At 42.0% G+C, this 22,298-nt stretch overlaps 1 protein-coding gene across 1 annotated transcript in view; it reads left to right on the plus strand.

Annotated features, from left to right (window-relative positions):
* ARFGAP2 (ADP ribosylation factor GTPase activating protein 2) overlaps window positions 1-10,419 on the plus strand; it is a 39,007-nt gene extending 28,588 nt beyond the window's left edge. Inside the window, exon 17 of the mRNA XM_068398161.1 lies at window positions 9,703-10,419. Coding sequence (XP_068254262.1) covers window positions 9,703-9,732 — 30 coding nt within the window. The 3' untranslated portion in view covers window positions 9,733-10,419. The remainder of the gene's footprint in view (window positions 1-9,702) is intronic.
* The last annotated feature ends 11,879 nt before the right edge of the window (window positions 10,420-22,298 follow it).

Here is a 22,298-nt window from a genome sequence, read left to right on the forward strand (position 1 = left end):
CAGAAGAATGCAAAGCATGGAAGAAAGAGCTGGGGTGGAAGTAGAGCCAAGCAGTAGTCAGGGAGGGGATCCAAAGGGTACAGGCATTAGGACTGAGGTACAGAGCATGAGTTCTTTTGCCACAGACACATCTTAGCCTTCCTTAGGCTCCAGTCCAAATAATCAACCTTGTCGCAGATGATAGCCACAACTTCTCCATATCTCCACAACTTCTTAAAGCCTGGCAGTTCGACAAAAGCGAGAGAAAGGGAAAAAGCTACGCCTTTGTCAGATGTTTCAAGAAGCAGGTATGCAGTATCAAAGGGACATATCACTGCGACATCCAACCCAGGCAAATTAATATTTTCAGTGCTGACTACAGAAATACTGCAGGAGCAGTGTCTCCATTATTTTCTTCTTTCATTTGTCAACAGATCATTATAACAACCCTTTCTTCATACTGTATCTTATTCAATCTACTTAACTGATGATAACTATATTTATTTAAAGTTAAATCTGTTTAAGTTTATCTTACCTTCTACATCCTTCCCTACCTAGCCCAGTCATATCTGTTGCTCTGGTTTGATCCCCTTTAGATTTTCAGAGTGGTGTCCAGCAGTGTACAAAGCATCCCTCATGCATTCAGAACAGACAGGCTCTAGGAGGATAATCTGCCCACTTTCATCAGCAAAGCCCCTTTTCATTAATTCTGAATCTTCTGAATCTTCTCTTTTCTCCCCCTGAAGGTGAAGGAGTTTAAGGTTTTTTTGAAGGATGAGACTTCCTGAGGAAGCTGTGCTTTGTTCGCAGTCCCTGTCAGGTTGCTAGACAAAAGCAGCTTGAGAGGGCAACTGGGCCCTAAGCAAGCATTAGTTTTGAGGCATAAATAGTGATTGCTCACTTGCTGGGAATAACATACTTTTAAAACTTGCAATAATTTACACTGTCTTTTTCTCCCTTCTCATTGTAAAAAGTCACAGCATCATTCTTACTCCTCCATCACAAAACAACCAAACAACATAGAGCAAAACCAGAAGTCTGCTCAAAAAGACTTTGGGAATGGGTGGCAGAGATCCTCTCCAGCCAGCACACAAGAGGGTGAAGTTCATTCTTAATAAAAGTGGAATTAATTACAATTTTAGTCTTTGAGCAAATGGTCTATTTAGATGGGAACTGCACACAAAGCTGAAGTGGTGCAGAGAAGTTCCTTCTCTAAAGAAAGAAGCCCTTTGCTTCTTATGTCTGGAGAAACAGCACCAAATTAGTCACTGAAGTACGCAGGCAGGCTCTTTTAGGCTGTAACACAACTCAGCCTGTAGACACCCCAGGCGCCTAACCAATAAATCTTATCAACTTCTCAGACTACGGATGGGTACCTATTATACAGGAAGGGGGATCACCGCAGACCTTAGGAGGTGTTTACAGTTTGCTGTGATGACTGTTTTCCTGTTCCCTACAGCAGGGTCAGTGAAGACCATGCAGAAAATTACATTTGCCCATGCACCATATTGTCTGCCAAGAGCTGCTTGGAATAAACAAGGGCAGTTCTGGTGCATGACCACATTGCTCCTTCCTGTCTCCAGGCCACAGCTGAGTAAATAGTGTTCAATGCTGCATGATGAAGAAAGGGAAGGTACCAGTCAGAATGAGTGAAAACTGGAATCCACAACTGCTACTTTGGTTGCTACCACAAATTACTGTATCTCAAGTTCCAGTAACAAATGAAGCAAATCAGGGAGAATTTAAATCTGACCCCACAGCACAGGGCAGTGAGCTATATGCACTCTACCATATTCTCGCAGTGGAACAAACTTGATCATACCACGTGCTTAAGGATGGGGAGAGACTGCTTGCAATCTGCATGTTAACCATGGTCATTTACAGCTGAACATAACACTTTGCTCTTGTACTGCAAAGTAGCTAATAACAAATTCCAAAGTGATTTTAAAACAGCAGTACACTAAGAAGGACCTGGGAGGCTTCACAGAATTAGTACAGAAAAGTAAAGTGGGATGGCTAGAGTTGCAGAGGAAGTACTTTAACTGTCCAGTCACAATTTTTGCTGTACTGGTCTTCGAACTCCTGCCCAGCCTGTACGGCTGCTGCTACTGTGCCACTAGCAAAATCCAGACTCTTCTCTACAGATCTCGTTGTCTGTGAGTAGTTTATTGTCATTTAGTGCCCGAGGCAGACTCTTCCTCATGTTTCAGAGGCACAGTGGAGAGGGAAGTTTGTCCATGTGGTACAGTCTTAGAAAACAAAGATCCCTTTCTGGATAAAAATGGCCTACCTTTGAGAAACATGAAGGAAGCTGCTTCGTACTTCCCTGGCTTTTGAAACACAGATTGTTTTTACCAGCTTTATTTCTGGTTTGTATGTGGCTGGCAGGTGGCACCTGACATTAAGTGATGCAAACTGTAGGAATGCTAAAAGTGATGCATTTATGCTGCTGTCAGTGTCGTGAGTGAATTGCAGACACACCTGAGCTATCTTTAAACTAGTTATCTTTCATAGCGACAGCAGCCTAGCCACAGAAGCCTGGAGCTCAGTGAAGGCTGTAAAATCTACCCAGGAAGCCAATAAATATTTAGGACTTAGCCTGAATTGCAGTCATCGCTGCTGCGTCTAGGCTGCTTTCGGCACAAGAAGTAACTATCTATCTATCTACAATGCTGTCACAACACTGTGACAGCTATAAATATGCCCAAAGCAGTAGGAGAATATTTACTGCAGTTGGTATATGAAATCTGCCCCAAAAAGTCACATTAGTTAACTTCCCAGAAACACGACGATTGCCTTGATGAATATACATTAAAGTTCCCTGTTCCCATCATCTTCTATGTACAATCACTACCCAAGCAGGCTGGAGCCCTTTGGATTACGGTAGGATACATAGTTTCCACAGGTTGCTTTTCTACCACAGTCATGAAGTCATTCAAGAGTCATAAAATCATAGAGCTGTAAATCAGTCTCCTGGAAATATAACAAAGAACAGCCTAATAAATAATACTTTTTTTTTAATGTTGTGAGAGGCTTTCCTGGCCTTTAGTTTTTTAAGGTTTCTGGTATAAGTTAAGTATCACATCCTTAGGATTCTCTCTCTATCGGTGCACGCTTGCAACTTTGTAGAAAAGAACAAAAACAAACAGAAGCCCCTAAAAATAGAAGTCTAGGTGTGCTTGTGCTGTCTATAGGAGCTGTGATTTTACAAAAAAAATGAATATATACGTGAGTATTGATAATACTGCAACTTTACAACTCACATCTGGCTAATAGGCTATGCTCTGCACATGCCTTGTTCACAAGATACCTATAACCTAATTTTCCCATCTCTCCATATATCTAGTGCTAATAACAAACAGAAAACCAAGAATTCTAGGAAAATCAATCCATACATAGGACCTAAACAGTGATATACAGCTGTGTGAAAACCCCACTTCTTCCTTATAAAACTTTCTACTCTTAAAAAAGAGTCTTCCTTTTCAATTAATGATTTATAAAATTTTGCACTGAGAGATTTTATGACCTATCATGAAAAAGATATGTTCCTGTTACTTGAAGGAATCGTTGTTTAAATAAGAATGTGAAACAAAATAAAAACATTCAAGGGCTGTTTCTTTGACTAATTTGCTTTTTCCACTGACAAGAAGAGATATAAAATAAACAGAAACCAGATCCAGAATATGCATTTGTCTAATTTTATGATTTTCCTTATTTTTCAAACAAACAAAAAGCAAAACAGCAGGTCACATAATTATCCCCATAATTTGAAATGGAAGGTTAAATAAAGATAAACAATAAAGAATAAGCACTTAGACACTTTCCCCTTAAGTTGTATAAGCATGTTCATGTAAGACGTGTACAGCAGGATTCATTCTGCTCTTGAAGTGTACAGACAGCTCCCACAATGATTAGAAAATAGGCCTAAGAGCGTAGGAAAATCAGAAAACTAAGAGAGACCTAATTGTTACTTTTAAGTGACAGGAAAATGCACTAGAAGCCAAAGACTTCTGCCAGGTTAGCTCAAAACCAACTTCATTTTTTAAAGGAAGGTTTTCTAGTGCAGAGTTTGAAGAGTGTAATGGTCAAATCTGTTTCATGGATCAACATAACATCCTGTGCTTTACACGGAGTCTTGGACAGAAGTAGCTTTAAAAGACTATGTGGCTTTGTACCAACATCTGGCTCAGTCTCACAGAATCATAGAATCACAGAATGGTTAAGGGTTGGAAGGGACCTCTGGAGATCATCTAGTCCAACCCCCTGCCAAAGCAGGTTCCCCTAGAGCATGTTGCACAGGGTTGCATCCAGGAGGGTTTTGAATATCTCCAGAGAAGGAGACTCCACAACCTCCCTGGGCAGCCTATTCCAGTGCTCTGTCACCCTCAAAGTAAAGAAGTTCCTTCTCATATTCAGATGGAACTTCCCATGTTTCAGCTTGTGCCCATTGCCCCTTGTCCTGTCACTGGGCACCACTGAGAAGAGTCTGGTCCCCTCCTCTTGACACCCACCCATAAGGTATTTGTAAGTGTTGATAAGATCCCCTCTCAGTCTTCTCTTCTCCAAGGAGAACAGACCCAGCTCTCTCAGCATCTCATAAGAGAGATGCTCCAGGCCTCTGATCATCTTTGTAGCCCTTCACTGGACTCTCTCCAGTAATTCCTTATCTTTCTTGAACTAGGGGGCCCAAAACTGGACACAGTACTCCAGATGTGGCCTCACCAGGGCTGTGTAGAGGGGCAGGAGAACCTCCCTTGACCTGTTGGCCACACTCTTCCTAATGCACCCCAAGATACCATTGGCCTTCTTGGCCACAAGGGCACATTGCTGGCTCATGGTGAACTTGCTGTCCACCAGAACACCCAGGTCCTTCTCTGCAGAGCTGCTCTCCAGTAGATCAGCCCCCAACCTGTACCGGTGCATGGGGTTATTCCTCCCAAGGTGCAGGACTCTACACTTGCCTTTGTTGAACTTCATGAGGTTCCTCTCCGCCCAGCTCTCCAGCCTGTCCAGGTCTGGCTGAATGGCAGCACAGCCTTCTGGTGTATCGGCCACCCCTCCCAGTTGTTTTGTGTCATAAGCAAATTTGCTGAGTGTACACTCTGTTCCTTCATCCAGGTCATTGATGAATAAGTTAAACAGGACCTGACCCAGTACTGACCCCTGGGGAACACCACTAGCCACAGGCCTCCAACTAGACTGAGCACCGCTGATCACAACCCTCTGGGCTCTGTCGTTCAGCCAGTTCTCGATCCACCTCCCTGTGCACTCATCTAAGCCACACTTCTTGAGCTTTCCTATGAGGATGTTATGGGAGACAGTGTCAAAAGCCTTGCTGAAGTCAAGGTAGATAACATCCACTGCTCTCCCCTCATCAACCCAGCCAGTCATGTCGTCATAGAAGGCCATCAGATTGGTCAACCATGATTTCTGCTTAGTGAATCCATGTTGACTACTTCTGATGACCTTCTCCACATGCTTAGAAATGGCGTCCAGAATGAGCTGCTCCATCACCTTTCCAGGGATGGAGGTGAGGCTGACCGGCCTGTAGTTGCCTGGGTCCTCCTTCTTACCCTTTTTAAAGACTGGAGTGACATTGGCCTTCCTCCAGTCCTCAGGAACCTCTCCTGTTCTCCATGAACTTTCAAAGATGATAGAGAGAGGCTGGGCATCTGCCAGCTCCCTCAACACTCGTGGGTGCATCCCGTCGGGGCCCATAGATTTGTGGATGTGCAGTTTGTCTAAATGATCTCTAACTTGATCCTCCTCAACCAAGGGAAAGTCTTCCTTTCTCCAGACTTTCTCTCTTACCTCCAGGGTCTGGGATTCTTGAGGGCTGGCCTTAGCAGTAAAGACTGAGGCAAAGAAGGCATTCAGTAACTCCGCCTTCTCTGTATCCTCTGTCACCAAGGCACCCTACTCATTCAGCAGCAGGCCCACATTTTCCCTAGTCTTCCTTTTGCTGCTGATGTACTTGAAGAAGCCCTTCTTGTTGTCTTTGATGTCCCTTGTCAGATTTAATTCCAAGTGGGCCTTGGCCTTCCTTGTCACATCCCTGACAACATTCCTGTATTCCTCCCAAGTGGCCTGTCCCTTTTTCCACATTCCGTAGACTTCCTTCTTCCATTTCAGTTTTGTCAGAAACTCTTTGCTCATCCATGCAGGTCTCGTGCCCCCTTTGCTTGATTTCTTACTCATAGGGATGCTCCGATCTTGAGCTTGGAGGAAGTGATGTTTGAATATTGACCAGATCTCATGGTCCCCCCTGCCCTCTAGAGCTCTAACCCATGGGATACCCCCAAGGAGGTCCTTGAAGAGGCCAAAGTCAGCTCTCCTGAAGTCCAGGGTTGTGGTCCTACTTATTGCCCTGCTTCCTCCACGCAGAATCCTGAACTCCACCATCTCATGGTCACTACAACCCAGGCTACCCCCCACTTTCACATCCCCAACCAGACCTTTGTTATTTGTTAACAGAAGGTCTAGCGGTGCACCTCTCCGCATTGGCTCCTCCACCACCTGTGTCAAAAAATTATCGTCAACGCTCTGTAGGAACCTCCTGGACTGTGGGTGCCTAGCTGTGTTGTCTTTCCAGCAGATATCAGGGTGATTGAAGTCTCCCATGAGAACTAGGGCCTGCGATTGCGAGGCTACTTCCAGCTGTCTGTAGAAGGCCTCATCTACTTCCTCTTCCTGATCGGGTGGCCTGTAGTAAACCCCCACAACAGTGTCACCCGTGTTAGCCTGTCCCTTACCCATACGCTCTCTACTCATTCTTCATCCTTCCCTAGGCTCAGCTCGATACATTCCAGTTGCTCTCTCACATAAAGGGCAACAGCCTTGCCTTGCTGACCTGTCCTTCCTAAAAAGTATGTACCCATCCATGATAGCATTCTAGTCATAAGAACTATCCCACCATGTCTCTGTAATTGCAATGAGATCATGGCCCTGCAACCTCACATAGATCTCCAGTTCTTCCTGTTTATTCCCCATGCTGCATGCATTGGTATACAAGCATTTCAGAGAGGTAGCCGAGCATGCAGGTTTCCCAGGAGAGGCGCGAGAGGATCCGTGATATCTATATATACCCTTGAGGCAGTTGTCCGTCTTGTTCCTGTCTTGAGAGGCAGCTAAGGAACCTTTCTCTCTGCTCTGATTGGCCTGGCTTATTCTCCCAATAGAGGCAATGGCATGAGCATTACCACTCTGGACCCCTCCCCCTAAGTCCTTCAGTTTAAAGCCCACCTCACCAAGTTGGCCAGCCTGCTGCCAAAGATTCCCTTGCTTCTTTTAGACAGGTGGATCCCATCCCTCCCTAACAGGTTATAGTTGTCAAAGAGTGTCCCATTGTCATAAAAGCCAAAACCCTCATGATAGCACCAACTGCAAAGCCAAGAGTTGATTTCCATTATACGTCTATTTATGGTTGCCCCCTTTCCTCTGACGGGTAAAACGGAGGAGAAGATAACTTAGGCATCAATATTCTTCACTTGCACGCCCAGGGCTTTGTAGTCTTCCTTGATCCTACCCAGGTTCCGGCTCATGGTGTCATTCATGCCCACATGAAAAAGAAGCAGAGGACAGTAGTCTGATCTCTTAACAAATTGTGGCACCCTCTCAGCAATATCTCGCACCTTAGCGCCTGGAAGGCAGCATACCTCTCGTGATTCTCTGTCAGGTCAGCAGATGGGTGCCTCAGTGCCCCTCAACAGAGAGTCACCCACCACGAGCACTCGTTTCTTTTTACGGTATCCACTGTATCTCATTAGATACTAAAAAAAAAAATATTATTTTCTTAGTTTTAATAACTGGATGCATTACCTCTGCCTTCCTGATGGTGAAGTTCAACAAGCAGCTAAGCCCATCTAAAACCTTACTCCTGCTGGAAGGGGCAGCTCTCGCTCCTCTCTCCTCTTCTTTTTCCCCTCACTTGCTGCTGGCCACGTGGATCTGAACTACCCCTTGTACCAGCTCTGGTGCTCAGCAGGCCCCTTGGTGAGAAAATTCAATTTATTGCCTGGGCTAGTGAATTGAACTAACTCTGAAAAATATCTGATGAAAACTCATGCAAAGCAAGCTGTGGAAGAGCATAGCCAAGTGCAGGGAAGAGAGAAGATGATGAAGAGGGAGAGCAGAACCTCCCCTTCTCAGCAGAGATAAACTGTTAGGCTCAAGTAATTCCCTGCTTAAGAAGTTTTAGTTCTTAAAGTCCAGGATGTATGCAAGGCATTGTCATAGGATTAATGATCCTCCTAATTAAAAGTAGGTTCAGCTTTACTGGCTGTACTTGCACCATAACTGCTAAGATGGTTTGTGAACCCTCTGTTATCAGACGCACTCTTAAGATAGAACTTTTGGCATCCTTACTATCCAAGCAGGCAGATGAGTTCAGGTTATTCACAAACCCCATCTGCTCTTTCCACTGATATCATTTAAGTGCTTCCAGAAGGGATCCCAGGGGATCCTCAGGAAAGGACCCCAGAAGACTTTGTGTCTGAAGTGACAGCAAAAAACAGACAGGGTAACTGAAGAATGCACAGAGTTGCTAGAGTTTGGGTCTGGGGGGGAAAGGTGGTTCTTCCAGGAGGATACCTGCAGCACTGGCTGCACCCTGGCTTACCTCTCCTGACCTATGAAAATACTAGCAAAATCCTGCCAGACATAAAGGTGCTGCTGCAGGCAAGTAATCTTCACAAACAAGTTGTTTTGCACTCTACAAAAGGAGCATTGCTGCAAACAGCAGACTTAGAGAGGTGACTCCTGTTGACAAGAGGTAGAAAGACCCAGCTTATGATGTGAAAAAGCAAAGACTGACAGAGACTTAGTGAGATTTGCCTGGAACAACCTGTGTCAGACTCAGGACAAATATAGTGGAGAGCTGAGCAGACTGACTTAAAAAGATTTGTTGGGGGAGTGCTGCAAGAGAGAACAGTTAGAGGGGACTAGCAGTGTGGTTGAGCAAAAGGCTAGTTTTGAGGCACTCAGGTAAGAAGGAGAAGATTCAGCTGCAGCTGATGTGAAGAATGAACTCATTTGTTCTGGAATCTGGACAGTTCATATGAACAGTAAATGCACTCAAAAGTGGGCTTATTATGGACAAAGGTCCAGTAGCACCATATTTTGAGTGAGCTAAAGGTTTTTTAAAGAGTAAAATCCTCTAGATGGTATGATTGTTTTTCTGCTCTTTGATCTTGAGCCCTTTTATCAATAAACCACTTGCCAGATTAACAAAAACAAAAAATGAATTTATACAGAACTGCTCCAATTCTATCTCCAAAATCCAGAATCTTGCTATTTATACAAACTTTAATCATCCTCTAGTCCCTTTCAAATTCCCCATAATTATCCTTCACTATCAAACGTTTCATGTGGCAGCATTACTTCAGCTTCGAGCAAATGTTACTCAGGGCAGGATGAACTGTGTCAAAGGTACAGTCCAAGGCTATCATCTGGCATGCTTATGTGGTTAGCATGGCACATCCACAAACTGAAAAATTTAAACTTTCATTAGAAACATAAAAAAAGTTCTCAGCTCTCATGGTTGTAAAGAAAACATTCCAATAGTGGAAGAGTTTAACTGATGCAGTGTGGTATTCCTGAATCCACAGATAGCCTGAAACATGATTCAAGTTTGAACTTCCCACCTACTTCGGGAACCTTAACACTATGCCTATAATGCAACACTGAAGACAATGTTAACTCTTTAATTTCTTGTTTTAACTATAGGATGGGACTTTGAATGAAGTTGGAGCTTAATGAATTCAGAGTTCCTGAAGCGCAAGAACAGCAAACAGTAAGAAAGAAGCAGCAGCCACAACTTTTGTCAGCATTTCCAGAAGTAGAAAAAGAAGATAGAAGATGACAAACAAAAGAGCCTGGTTTAAATTTTCCAGTACATTATTGACTACAGCAACCAAATCATGGCTTAAACTTTGTTTACTATATGCACACCCAATTTTCTCCACGCAGCCTTCTTTAACGTTTGCAAAGGTAATTCTGTGCATATTCTGAAGCACGTATGTGGGAATATAACGGAAGATTGGCGAGGAGGATTGTAAACACGCTCAAGTGACTTGCACCTGGGGTGTCGAAAAACACATATATCATACTAGTAACTGTTGTTTAGTCTTGTGTGCTGGACAAGTAGAACATCTGCATTCAGATAACATAGGCCTGTGATAAGACTCAGGGGCACCTAATTGTTCATGCCTGAGATTCCTGCCCTGCTGTGAGAAAGATCAAAGCGCAGTGGAAAACTACTGCCGGCAAGAAACCCCTAATATACAGGCGAAAGCAGCAGGCCTAGAATCTCTTGCTCTCTCTCTAGCAGGAACCGAGCTCCACGGTGCCTGCGTCCCCGCTTGCGTGCCTTTGCCCCAGGTGCTGCTTTGGAAATCCCCTGGTTTGCGAGGTAACGGGAATAAATTTGCTCTTTGCATTTTGTCCGTGGTCTTGTGGCTGTTCCTGTGTCCTGCCTGTGTCGGCTCACACAAGCTACAATCCTAAAGATATGCTCAGCTCATTGAGTACGATCCAAAAGGACATTTAGCCTTCTCCAAAGGACATAGGCCTGAAGCAGAGAGGCTAGTTTTGTAGACTACAGTATGAAAATGTATGACTTCCCCTCATGATTCAGAGGCATTAAAAAAGCCAAGTAAGAAATGTTACGAATCTTCTAACATCTGAAGTTAAGTGTGATTATAAATGTGCTGATATTCTTGGGTAACTGTAAGCCTGTGGAACGGCAGAGATCACCCCAGTAATCCTCAGTCTGTAGGTAGCTACAAAGGAAATGACATCAGATAATAAGAGGTACTTTAATCTACCAAATATAGACATAGCAAAACCAAACCGAAACAACACAACACGACTGGCTCTTAAAACAGATAAACTAGAAAACTAGAAAAAAGGTACAATTTCAGAATGAGAGTAATTTATAACTGAAATGCTGTGACGCTTGACATTCTTGTATGTGTTGACTATGAAACTATTTTTTCTTTTCACTGTAATCTCACTAAAGATGTAACTAGCAGATCTTCCAAGTGATAGGTGATCTCATAGATTTAGGAATCTTCAGTCTCTCATTGAGAACATAATCAATCCAATGCCAAAGCTAAGTGGTCATGTAAACAATAAGGAGCAAACATTTCTGTTGGAGTTCTGGCCATCTGGGGGGCAGACTGCTCAACCACTTGAAACAGGACCCACAGCAATCTTAATAGTGAAATACAGGAATGCCGGCAACACTTCACTGGAGGGGACCATCAACATCTCCCCAAGCTCTCAAACAGCAGCAGTAATCTTTAGACAAGATGTGGATCAATCTCTATTCAAGAAAACAAGTTGTCATTAAGCTTAAGATCTTCAAAACAACTAAAGAATTCATAGCTACACATCACGAGACAGGCAGAGTAAATGGGCAGGTGGCATGCAGCTGCATCTCATGCAATACACAATCTTACATACAACCCCCCTTGCTCCAATATGTACAAGGTCTAGTGACAATAAGTGGACTATTGCCGGGGAGAGGCACACAGTCTTCAGTTACTGTTTGGTATTTCCTTTCTGCTTTGGGAGCCCCAAGGAATACAGTTAGCTGGCAGACAGCTCATCTGTGTCATGCACACAGGGTCGGGGAGCAGAAGAAAGCTACGACATTGGCCTAAAAAGAAAAGGAGGTAGAAGTTAAGAACATACAATGAACTATGGAAATGCCGCAGACTGCTATAGCATTCTCAGATCAAAGATGTCCTTGACTTCCAGTTTCTTTCTAGCCCATCCTTTCCAGGGAACACCAATGAAAGGTCCTGGTGAACCAGTTCCAGTAGAATTAGGTATTTTTAAATACCTTGAATCTCCCTGGTGTTTCAGACTTCAACGTGGCATGTAAAAGCATGAAGTGCAATGGTCAACAATTTTCTCAGAACAACAAATGAAACGGAAATATTTTTGACTTTTCTCTTTTAATGACTGGTTTGGAAGAGGCTTTCAAGAAACACTGCAGTTGCTACAAACACCCCATGGAAGAGAGACAAAACATTTCAGCATAATTTAGATCACAATCAAGGACAGCCTTGCGTGTCTCCCCTTGCCCCTGCTCTGCATTAACTCTTAAATAATCCACTGCTAAGTTTTGAACAGTTAACTGCACCTTCACCAACAGCTGTCATCACAGAAGGCACTCTTGACACTGCTTCTCTGAAACGTGTGTATCATGAGCCCAACCATGAAAGAGACAAGTTCAGGCTTGTGAAGAATGGAGAATCCCACACGCCACCAAGAGTGACACCAGTACGCAATTACGCAAAGCAGTCAGCTCACTGGTTGAAACTCAAGAAGCTGGCTGTGATCCACGAAGCACTGAATGGTCTAGCACATCTTTAAAGCTCTGTGCACTTGTGTTCACCTGGAACAATTTGTCTACCTGACTTAAACATGAATCTTCCAAGAACTGAAAGGCATTCATTGTCCTGGCCATTCTTCGACTTTACTGCACAGTGTATTTATATATAGGTTTATACACAGGCTATGCAGTATAATCCCAAGCACCCGGACTGTTGGCTAGTTTTCTCCAATTTTCGTTCACAAATTATAATGCTGAGGAAAACAGTCTGAAAGGAAAGGACATTGTTTTTAGGAGCCTCTGAGTCAACAGTTAAAGCCTCTATTCATAAAAATAAGTATTGCAGTATCTGGACCTGTGCTTGGGTAGTGGTGTTAAGTCATGTAAAATGTTCTCAAACACACCGATACTGAGTCTCTTTTAAGAGGGTAAAAACCTAAGAAGAAAATTAACCTCAAACCAAACAAATCAATAAGAGAACTGGCTAGAGGAAGGTAATCTAGTTAATGACAAGACTGAAGAAGTCATCATTAGTTATTTAGAAGGAAATGCAGTGGAGCATGTAAGCTCCACAGAGAATGTTTGGAGCCCATTACAATATCAATGAGCTAGATTAATGATTATAAGTGACTACCACTACAGAACTGGTCTGAATGCAGAACAGAATGAATGCACTAAGAGAAATCTGAAACAACAAGGCATCCAGCTACCCCTTCTAAGGGTATGCTTTTGGCTAAAGTTCTGTAACGTCTCTTGATTTTAACTCTTACAATACTCTAGTGAGCAGTGTGTCCAAAAAAATAATAATTTTTTCAAAGATTGAGAAGAAGAGAGAGAAGGAAATAAGTTCGTTTTCTCTGTATTTCACATAGAGAAATACATGTTTAATAAGAATTTAACACAGAGATTAATTTTTTAAAAAATTAAACAAAGTCTTTTTTTTTTTTTTTTTTTTACATTCTTTAAGCTTCAGCCCAGCAAGTTCTAAACTCCTCAGATGTCCATTAATCCTGAAAGTTTCTTATGGACATCATGCATCTTTGTCAAAGTTTAACGTAAATGCCACCTATTTTACAGCTAAATATACTTCCATGGACCATCTACCCTGAACCACAAGTTAAGAATATTTTGCTGTAGAAAAGTTCAGGCAAATGCCCTAAATCCCCCAGCATTATGCCCTAACACTGATGGTATGCATATATTATGGTAATCAGGTGAAGTGTAAGAAACTAGACAAAAGAGCAACTCTTGTTGCGGAGAGAAAAAGGACACTTTCTTGTTGCTGCACAGAGCTTTCTAGAGGGGGAAAAAAAGGCCATCTACTGGAGGACAAATGTAGAGATAATCCATGCTGTAATCCTTGCTTGTAGAAACTGAAAATAGATAGAGTTCAGTTGTTTAATCTTTTTCAGCCTCATGATGAGGTCAGGCTCTTCAGGATCTTTGTAAGGATCTTTATGGCAGAAGCAATAAAAATATATATCACTTAACTGATTAGTGGTTGGATGATAGCTCAGCATAGTGAGCAAACTATTTTGACCAGATGTGATATGCAAGTGATTTCTCCTAAAGGAAGCATAATCAGCATTCTGTGGAAACTCTTGGATGGATTGCTGCTGTGATGTAGGCTACTGAGAAGAGAATGCAAAGAAGAAACAAAACACAACCTCCAAAAGATGTAGGACTGTCCTTACTTGGAATAAAAGATGGCAGGAGTCCTAACACCCCAAATACAGTTACTGCTGACTAACGCATTTAATGACAACAGTGAAATGGGCCATCCATAGTAACACTGTATGAACCTCTACTAGCAGCTAAGGCCTCAGCTACATCGTTCTAACACAACTGTACTCTTTGTGGTTTCACTTACATTTTTTTTGTCTCCTATACAACAATATCCTGACTGTTAAGCAAAAAAAACTATCATGGAAATGCAAGTATGATAAGCCCTCAGAGTGGGAGTCAAGATGAAAGCTGCTCTTTAAGCATCTCCAGCCATTGAAGACTTACAAAACACATGTTCCTTTTATTTGCTGCAACATTTGCCCTTCTTTTCCCATTCAACAGTGAGACTTATGGAGCAAGTCTGAAAATCAGATGGTGCAAATCATACAGCAATATAGCTTTAAGAAGTACTTAAATGTAATGTATTTCAGCATATGTTCTTGACTCAAAGGAAATGTGCTGGATCTTTCAAAGCAGAGCTTAAAAGCTGAGGTCCTATTTGCTCCATGCAATTACAAATGTTTCTTAATGCTGCCTTGTTGGGAAAAAAATTGCTTCCTGGTGTTTCTGGCAAAAGAACTGTATCTAAACTCACTACATCAGATGTAGCTGCATTTTAGTAGTGCTCTATGTGAAATGGATGGTAAAAAAGCGCGATGCTATATAAATGTATTAATTCATATTCCTCTCACTTTCATGACACATTTAAAGGTGATATCCATCCTTTCAGTTGTCTTTCACGAGTTATCTCCTGTCTGGATCTGTTTCAGGCTTTGCTGTTCCAAGTCCCCACCTACATGCAGTACTAAGGACTCTGAAACTAGTAGTGCTAGCTCTTAAGAGATTCAAGATTAAATAAAATTATTAACATATAGGGGATGCCAAAGGAAATCAGAAAATAACCCACCTCCAAAAAAGCTCTGAGATGTTCAGCAGACAAATACAAATTACAAGAAACAGCTCCTCGGTTATTAGAGAAATACAGAAGTGACTCTCTGTATTTAAGAACTTGGGTCCATGTGCCAAAAACAAGACTTTACTGACCAGATCCTGGAATCAGAAACTCCGACAGGAAGAATATGGGCCTTGAGGATCCATGCTGGTGGGCAACAAACAACGCTGAAGTTCAAGATTTCTAAATTATCTCCACTAAATGGGATATGTTTGGAAAGTCACTTTACATGACGTGTTTATCAAGGGAAAAAACAAATCTTCTCACTATTTACTTTTGCTCTTTCCTTTTAGGAGGATGTTTTCTGGTGTTTGGTAAAGAGCAAACAGATGAGAGCTGCAAAGGGAAATAGACTGAGAGCCTTTATGTGTACATCTCATTTTCACTTGCAGCTTTGTATACACAGCTGTGACCAGAACAGACTTTTGCTGAATGAAGGACATGCAGTTCTGCACCCACTGCTACAGACAAGGAAGATCATTACTTGCTTTGCAGTTAATGTTTGAAATAACAAATCAGTGAATTGTTTGGGAATTTAATGAGCTTTTCTTCTGATTCCCTTTACTTTTTGAACTGCTGTCTGTATCACTCTAAAGTCTTTCCATTAATACAGTGTAGATTTGAAAGCTTTTCAGTGCTAGGCAGCTTAGATTCTAATTTCAATGTCTGAGCGAAACGTTAACTATTGTAGATGTTAAAAGGAAGCAATGAAAATACTTTCTATTATTCCTATTAGGAAACAAAAAGAAAACTGTGCAACTACTAGAAGTCTCTGGTATAGCAGGAATATGTGGACATGCAGGAGTGGAGTTTGTGGCTGCAATAATGTGCCTTCAGATGCTAAACAGGGATAGGGACAGAGGAGTTTTGACTAGATAAAACCTACACTCTGTAAAACAAGTATAATTTATTATTAATCTTTCCAGTATGAAACTACTTCCCTGTGAATCCAGTATTTTAGTTTTTGTAAGTGTGAATGCTGCTGGCCAGCAACATAAAAAAGATTAGTATTTAGTGATAATAATATATCAGCAAATGGCCATCTCTGACTCAAAAATGTCCAAAAGCTATAAGGAAAAATATCATTGAATGAAGGGGTGAAATTAAAGCAGGTGAAATAGTATCTAGAATTATTAAGCAGAAAGATAAAAAATAGTTATGATTTTCTCAAAAAAGTGACAAACATAGAATCATAGAATGTCCTGAGTTGAAAGGGACCCACAGGGATCATCGAGTCCAACTCCTGTCCCAGCATAGGACAACCCCAGAATTCACACTATGTGTCTGAGGGCATTGTCCAAATGCTTCTTGAATGCTGTCAGGCTTGGTGCCATGACTGCTTCCCTGGGGAGCCTGTTCCAGTGCTCCATCACCCTCTGGGTGAAGAACCTTTTCCTAATAGCCAACCTAAATCTCCCCTGGCATATCTTCCTGACATTCCCTCGAGTTCTGTCACTGGTCACCAGGGTGAAGAGGTCTACGCCTACTCCTCCACTTCCCCTTGTGAGGAAGTTGTAGGCCGCAATGAGGTCTCCCCTCAGTCTTCTCTTCTTCTGGCTGAACGGACCCAGTGACTTCAGCTGCTCTTCGTACGGCTTCCCCTCTAAACCCTTCACCATCTTTGTGGCTCTCCTCTGGACACTCTCTAGTATCTCCATATCCTTTTTATACTGTGGCGCCCAAAACTGCACACACTACTCAAGGTGAGGCTGCACCAGTGCAGAGCAGAGTGGGACAATCACCTCCCTCGACTGGCTGGCAATACTATGCTTGATGCACCCCAGGACACGGTTGGTCCTCTTGGCTGCCAGGGCACACTGTTGGCTCATGTTCAACTTGCTGTCCATCAGAACCCCCAGATCCCTTTCCGCAGGGCTGCTCTCCAGCCTCTCGTTCCCCAGTCTGTATGTACATCTAGGGTTGCCATGTCCCAGGTGCAAAATCCGGCACTTTCCCTTGTTAAACTTCATGCGGTTCGTGATCGCCCACCTTCCTAATTTATCTAGGTCTCTTTGCAGGGCCTCTCTGCCCTCGTGAGTGTCAAAAGCTCCTCTCAATTTTGTGTCATCGGCAAACTTGGATAGTAGTCCTTCAAGCCCTGCGTCCAAATCATTAATGAAGATATTGAAGAGCACTGGCCCCAAGACGGATCCCTGAGGAACCCCACTAGTGACCGGTCGCCAGCCCAATGTAACCCATTTACTATAACTCTTTGAGCCCTACCTGTCAGCCAATTGTTCACCCGTTGCATTATGTGTTTATCCAGCTGTATGCTGGACATTTTGCCCAGAAGGATACTGTGAAATACAGCATCGAAAGCTTTACTGAAATCCAAAAAGATTATATCGACTGGCTTCCCTTGATCAACTAGGTGGGTAACCCTGTCATAGAAAGAAATCAAGTTTGTCAAACAGGACTTTCCCCTCATGAACCTGTGCTGGCTGGGACCAATGACTGCATTGTCTTTTAGGTGTGTTTCAGTAACCCCCATAATAATTTTCTCCATAATTTTGCCAGGCACCGAGGTGAGACCAACAGGCCCGTAGTTACTGGCGTCATCCCTGTTGCCCTTCTTGAAGACTGGGACAACGTTTGCCAACTTCCAGTCAACTGGGACCTCTCCAGATTCCAGGCAATGTTCATCTGAGTCACAGATTTGTCACAGATCAAACAGCACTAGCTGCGCATAGTAAGTCTGGGATTCAATCACAATTCCTCCCCTGACTGGAAATACAGGAGAAGAATACAGTGGTCTAATTATTCATGTTTGAGGCACTTTATAAGAGGTTAAAGTTGATACATAACATTATAAATAGAGATCTGTAATCCTTTTATGAACTTAGCTATCATGGCCTGGAAGCATTAATGGAGATAGAAAAGATGGCATGAATGAAAAATCTAGAGAATTGAATGGTTATAAAAAGACCAAACAAAGACGATACTATCCCTGAAAATCTGGGACAGCAGTTACAACACACTAGTACATTTGCATGTTTCAGGTAGAAAAGATACCACCACTTTCCTATGCAGAGATTGAAAACAAACAAACAAACAAATACCCCAAAACAAAGCACCGACACTTTCATTTCCCCAAAAGGGGTTAAGATCCCTTGGAGAAAGAGGATGGTTACTTGTCAGGGAAAACCCAGTGATCTGTGATACACAAGCAAACTAATATAGAAAATTGAAATACGAAGTGGCTGGAGCAACTCTGCGTGATCCTCAGGTGGCAGATGACAGTATACCTTATAAACAAGCCTACAGATAAGGTTTTTTAAAGACTTTTCTCTAGGGAGACTTGGAGAACCTAGCACTGGTACCTCAGAGAGAACGGAAGTGCAGGAACTAAGTTTCAGTCAGATCAACGATAGGGTTCTAATTCAGGTAAAGGGACTGCAAAATCAGGAACCCAGCAAGCAACAAGAAAAATCATAATTATTACACCCTGCATTGGGTCTGAGACTGAGGAAGAACAACAACTACTATTACACAAGGAAAGTTCAGCAGTTTGGCCAGTCTGGTAACTGTGACACTGCTTACTTCCCACTGTGCACCTGGCGATGCTGGTGTGTGGCACACAACAGAGGTCTTCCCATTTCTTAAGGTGATGAACTGCAGTGCCAAATGTGCAATTTTTCCTTTCTTGCTCTGAACGTTAGCTAGAGCTGAAGTAGAACCTGTAAGGAAAAGCAACTTCTTTCCTCTTATTTACATAAGAGAGGCACAATCTCGTCCTCTTCTCTTAAATTACATCCCCAGACTTCTCACTTTCACAGCAGAAGGCCTTGGGTCAAGAGAGACTCTTCTGTCACAGAATGCCAAGGGAACTACAGTACCTAATGTAATCAGAGACCCATAGATATGCTATTGCCCATTTGTTACAGAACACCCACAGGACAGAGTCAGGCATTTAGTCAGCTACCCAACAGTAGCTAGATCCTTCAGTTATGGGTCCGGTCTCAAAATAACGTTTAATATTTTCCTCATTAATTTGGCTGGGTAGACTATCGCTGAAAGCTTAATTGTACTTTATTGCTAACTAAATGGATGAGAAACAAATGAACAGGATCCTCAACGAAGAGATCTGAGAGCACTGTGAAGCACAGTCACTAGTGTTCTAAACAAAACCTCTCTTTATTAAACTGGTGAATATTTACATTTTTAAATATATCGACATATGTGTTTCTATTTCTAGGGTTTTCCTTGTCTGTTCCAAGACAGATCATCCCATGAAATGGGAGCCAAACATCAGCTGTACAGAAGGAAGGTCTTTAAGTGATAGTACATGACACCGCATTTAACAGCGTTCCTGTGCCAGTCTGCATAATGAGTGGGGGATGAAAAGCAATCGTTTTTCTTCATGTACAGCTCAGTGAGGACAGTTCCAAGCCTGCCACACAAAACTTCTTTAATAATGCAATCCAGTGCCTTTGATTTGAGGAACACGCAAAAGAATAAACAACCTATTAATCTAAATTTACTCATTTGCCTGAAAGTACAAAGTGGCAACAAACAAACCTCTTGGCTACACTAAGTGTACTGAAATGCAAAACTGCTTCTTTTCTCACCCTACAGTTACTCAGGAAAAAGGAGGGGGGAGAAGAGGGAAGGGAGAGAACAGGCAAGGGAAGCAGAAATGGTTTTAATATAAATTGCTCAGCCAAAACATAGGGCACAATGAATTCTGAAGAAGGCTTTCAAGTATTGCCACACGAAGGCACTTTAATACAAGTGGATATGCTCAGAAGATAAGTGCAAGAGATAGCATTACTCAGTAAAGAGCAAGAATCCTCAGGCTAACCAGCTCTCAATTGAGCTGGTACTGTCAAGACAAAGGAACCACTGGTAGCAGCTTGATTAATGTTTTCAGTGGTTTTGTTTGTTTTGGGAAGCTTCAATACAAAATACAGGTGAACACCTTGATTAATGTTAGTCTCCTGACTGTCTGCAGTGGTGTGCTTTGCTCTGTTATTCTAACGTACTTGCAGTCAGCAGAGGTGCTTTCATTATCCATCCACAAATTTAAGCATCTGAAACAGAATTATTCTAGAAGCACTGTCAGTCTGACTCAGTCCAAGTCTGCTGTGCTCGAGCACTACGAGTGTGGTTGGAGGGTATGTTTAGACATTCGGCTAAACAGTTTTGGCAAACATTCTTGGTTCCCCTACAGCCTTTTTCCACAGCTTGAGAAGGGCAGAGAGATATTAAAGTTCCTTGTCAAAGCAGCTTCACTACATCTATGGTTTTGGTAAAACATGCATAGTTTCAGTCAAACTCTTCTCTGTATGTACAGCAAACTATAATGTACATCAGAAAGTTAGGAAAAAGAAAAAAAGCTGCTTCATTGGCTGTCACCTAAGTGGGGTTTTAGAAAAAGTGGAAAAAAATATTCTGACAACTTTGGGATGAGCAGAACCACCATAGACTGAGAAAAGGGTAGGACATATACCGTAGAGGAATTACTATCTGTGGGTTAAGCATCCATAATACTTTTTGTATTGAAAGTTCAGGAAGAGGGTCAAAATACCTGCAACCAGGGTATTTTCAGTAAAATGTTATTTTAGCCAATATACTAGTCATCTTTCTGCTTTGGCTCCCACTCTTCAGCATGCAGTTAAAGCCAGACAAGACAAATTTAGCAAGCTGTTGATAGCTTATGCTGCAGTTGTAAACAAGAGATCTCAAGTTATATAAAAATTGTTTTCTGAGGAAGAGAAGTGTTGTGGTGCTAAGAGCAAGTTTGGCCTTCTAGGCCCTTTATATCACCACCAAGCAAAGCTGTAATACAAATATAGATTTTACACTGGGTCATCTACTGAAAAGGGCAGTCCTACTCTCCTCCCTACCTTTCATTCCCACCTTCTCCATTATGCCAGCGTATCTGCCTGTATAGCCCCATTGTGAATGTGACAAGAAACTGATTAAACTGAAAAGTAACTTCTTTTTTCCAGGTTATTTTTTGTTTAGATCAGCTCTGTGCTGTCTTCACTACACAGCCAACTGCACCCCCACAAAGAAAGGGAAGAACATTAGGAGCAGAGAGGCAGCCAAGGACTATTCCTTCCTTCACCAGTGCCAACCTGAAAGTGCTTATCTAGCCACAGGCTCAGTTGTCGTCCTTGGGAAGAAGCAGTTTCCTTGCAAGGCACCTTGTAGAACAGTTGGCCACCGGACTCTGAGTAAAAGTATCTTCTTTTTTTTTAACAATGTCTGAAAGCAATGCATCACCTTCCTCAGAATGCAATCCACAAAATGTCCCTACCTTCACAGCAAACAGGACAGAGTGACTGCCAATATTTTACAAATTATAGTACCTATAATTAGAAAAGGTGAATGAAATCCATAATATTCCTGGTTTTAAAAAAAAAAAGTTAACACTAGTGAAAAAGCAGGAAATTAATCTCTTAGAGAGTAAGTTTAACTATCATCTCCTGCATCACGCAATTCTAATCATTAAGGAAATAGCTTATGGTTATTAAAGCTAGAGAATTAAAGGAATAAATCATTCTGAATTTATCTACTGAATAATCTCTTACAAGAGTGAAATCTTGAACTAAAGTTAGTGAATAAGTGCCAGGTGCCTCCAATTATATCCTGCAGTAGCCACCATCTAAGAACTTTAGGGTCATCTTAATTAAGGACAAATGAATCTTTAACCAGTTACTTTAGTATTCAGCAATGGTGTATGAGCCTCCTGTTTTGTAGCATTCAGAGGCTGCATTTTAAATGGTTTTATTAAACAAGATAGGAACATCCCTTGCTCTAGGCAAAAAAGTCATTAGATGCAGCTAGTTCCACCCTGTCTCTCTTATGCGTTTGTAATCGACTTGGAAAGGTGCGTCTCCTTCAAAAGTGCCATGTCTGCCTTAAGGTTTTCCAACCAAGCCAATTTTCTTTCCTAGTAATGGGAGTACCTCCCCTTTTGAAGTTTTGTTTTTTCTTTTTTCCTTTTTTTTTTTTTGAGTTACTTATGATTATCAAGTGGTTGAAAGTGTAACAATTTTAAAATTACCAGATTAGACATCTCTGCAGAGAGCAGGTTATTAATAGCTAAAGAATTCAAAATTCTGAAAATCCACCCACAATTGGACTGATGCACCAACATATGGCATATTTTGCCTTTGCTGTCAGTTTCTATCGCTATTTAGAAGATTTACTATTCAACTTCATGAACAGCAAACAGCATTACAACAAACTGCTCTAACTTGAGTAAATTGAAAGACCTGCTTTTGGATCTTCACAGTTTAAAAACCTATTTTTCCACTCAATAGAACAAGATAAAGATGAGCAGGAATCAATCCA

The sequence above is a fragment of the Nyctibius grandis genome, chromosome 4 (genome assembly GCF_013368605.1).
Source record: "Nyctibius grandis isolate bNycGra1 chromosome 4, bNycGra1.pri, whole genome shotgun sequence".
NCBI lineage: Eukaryota > Metazoa > Chordata > Aves > Nyctibiiformes > Nyctibiidae > Nyctibius > Nyctibius grandis.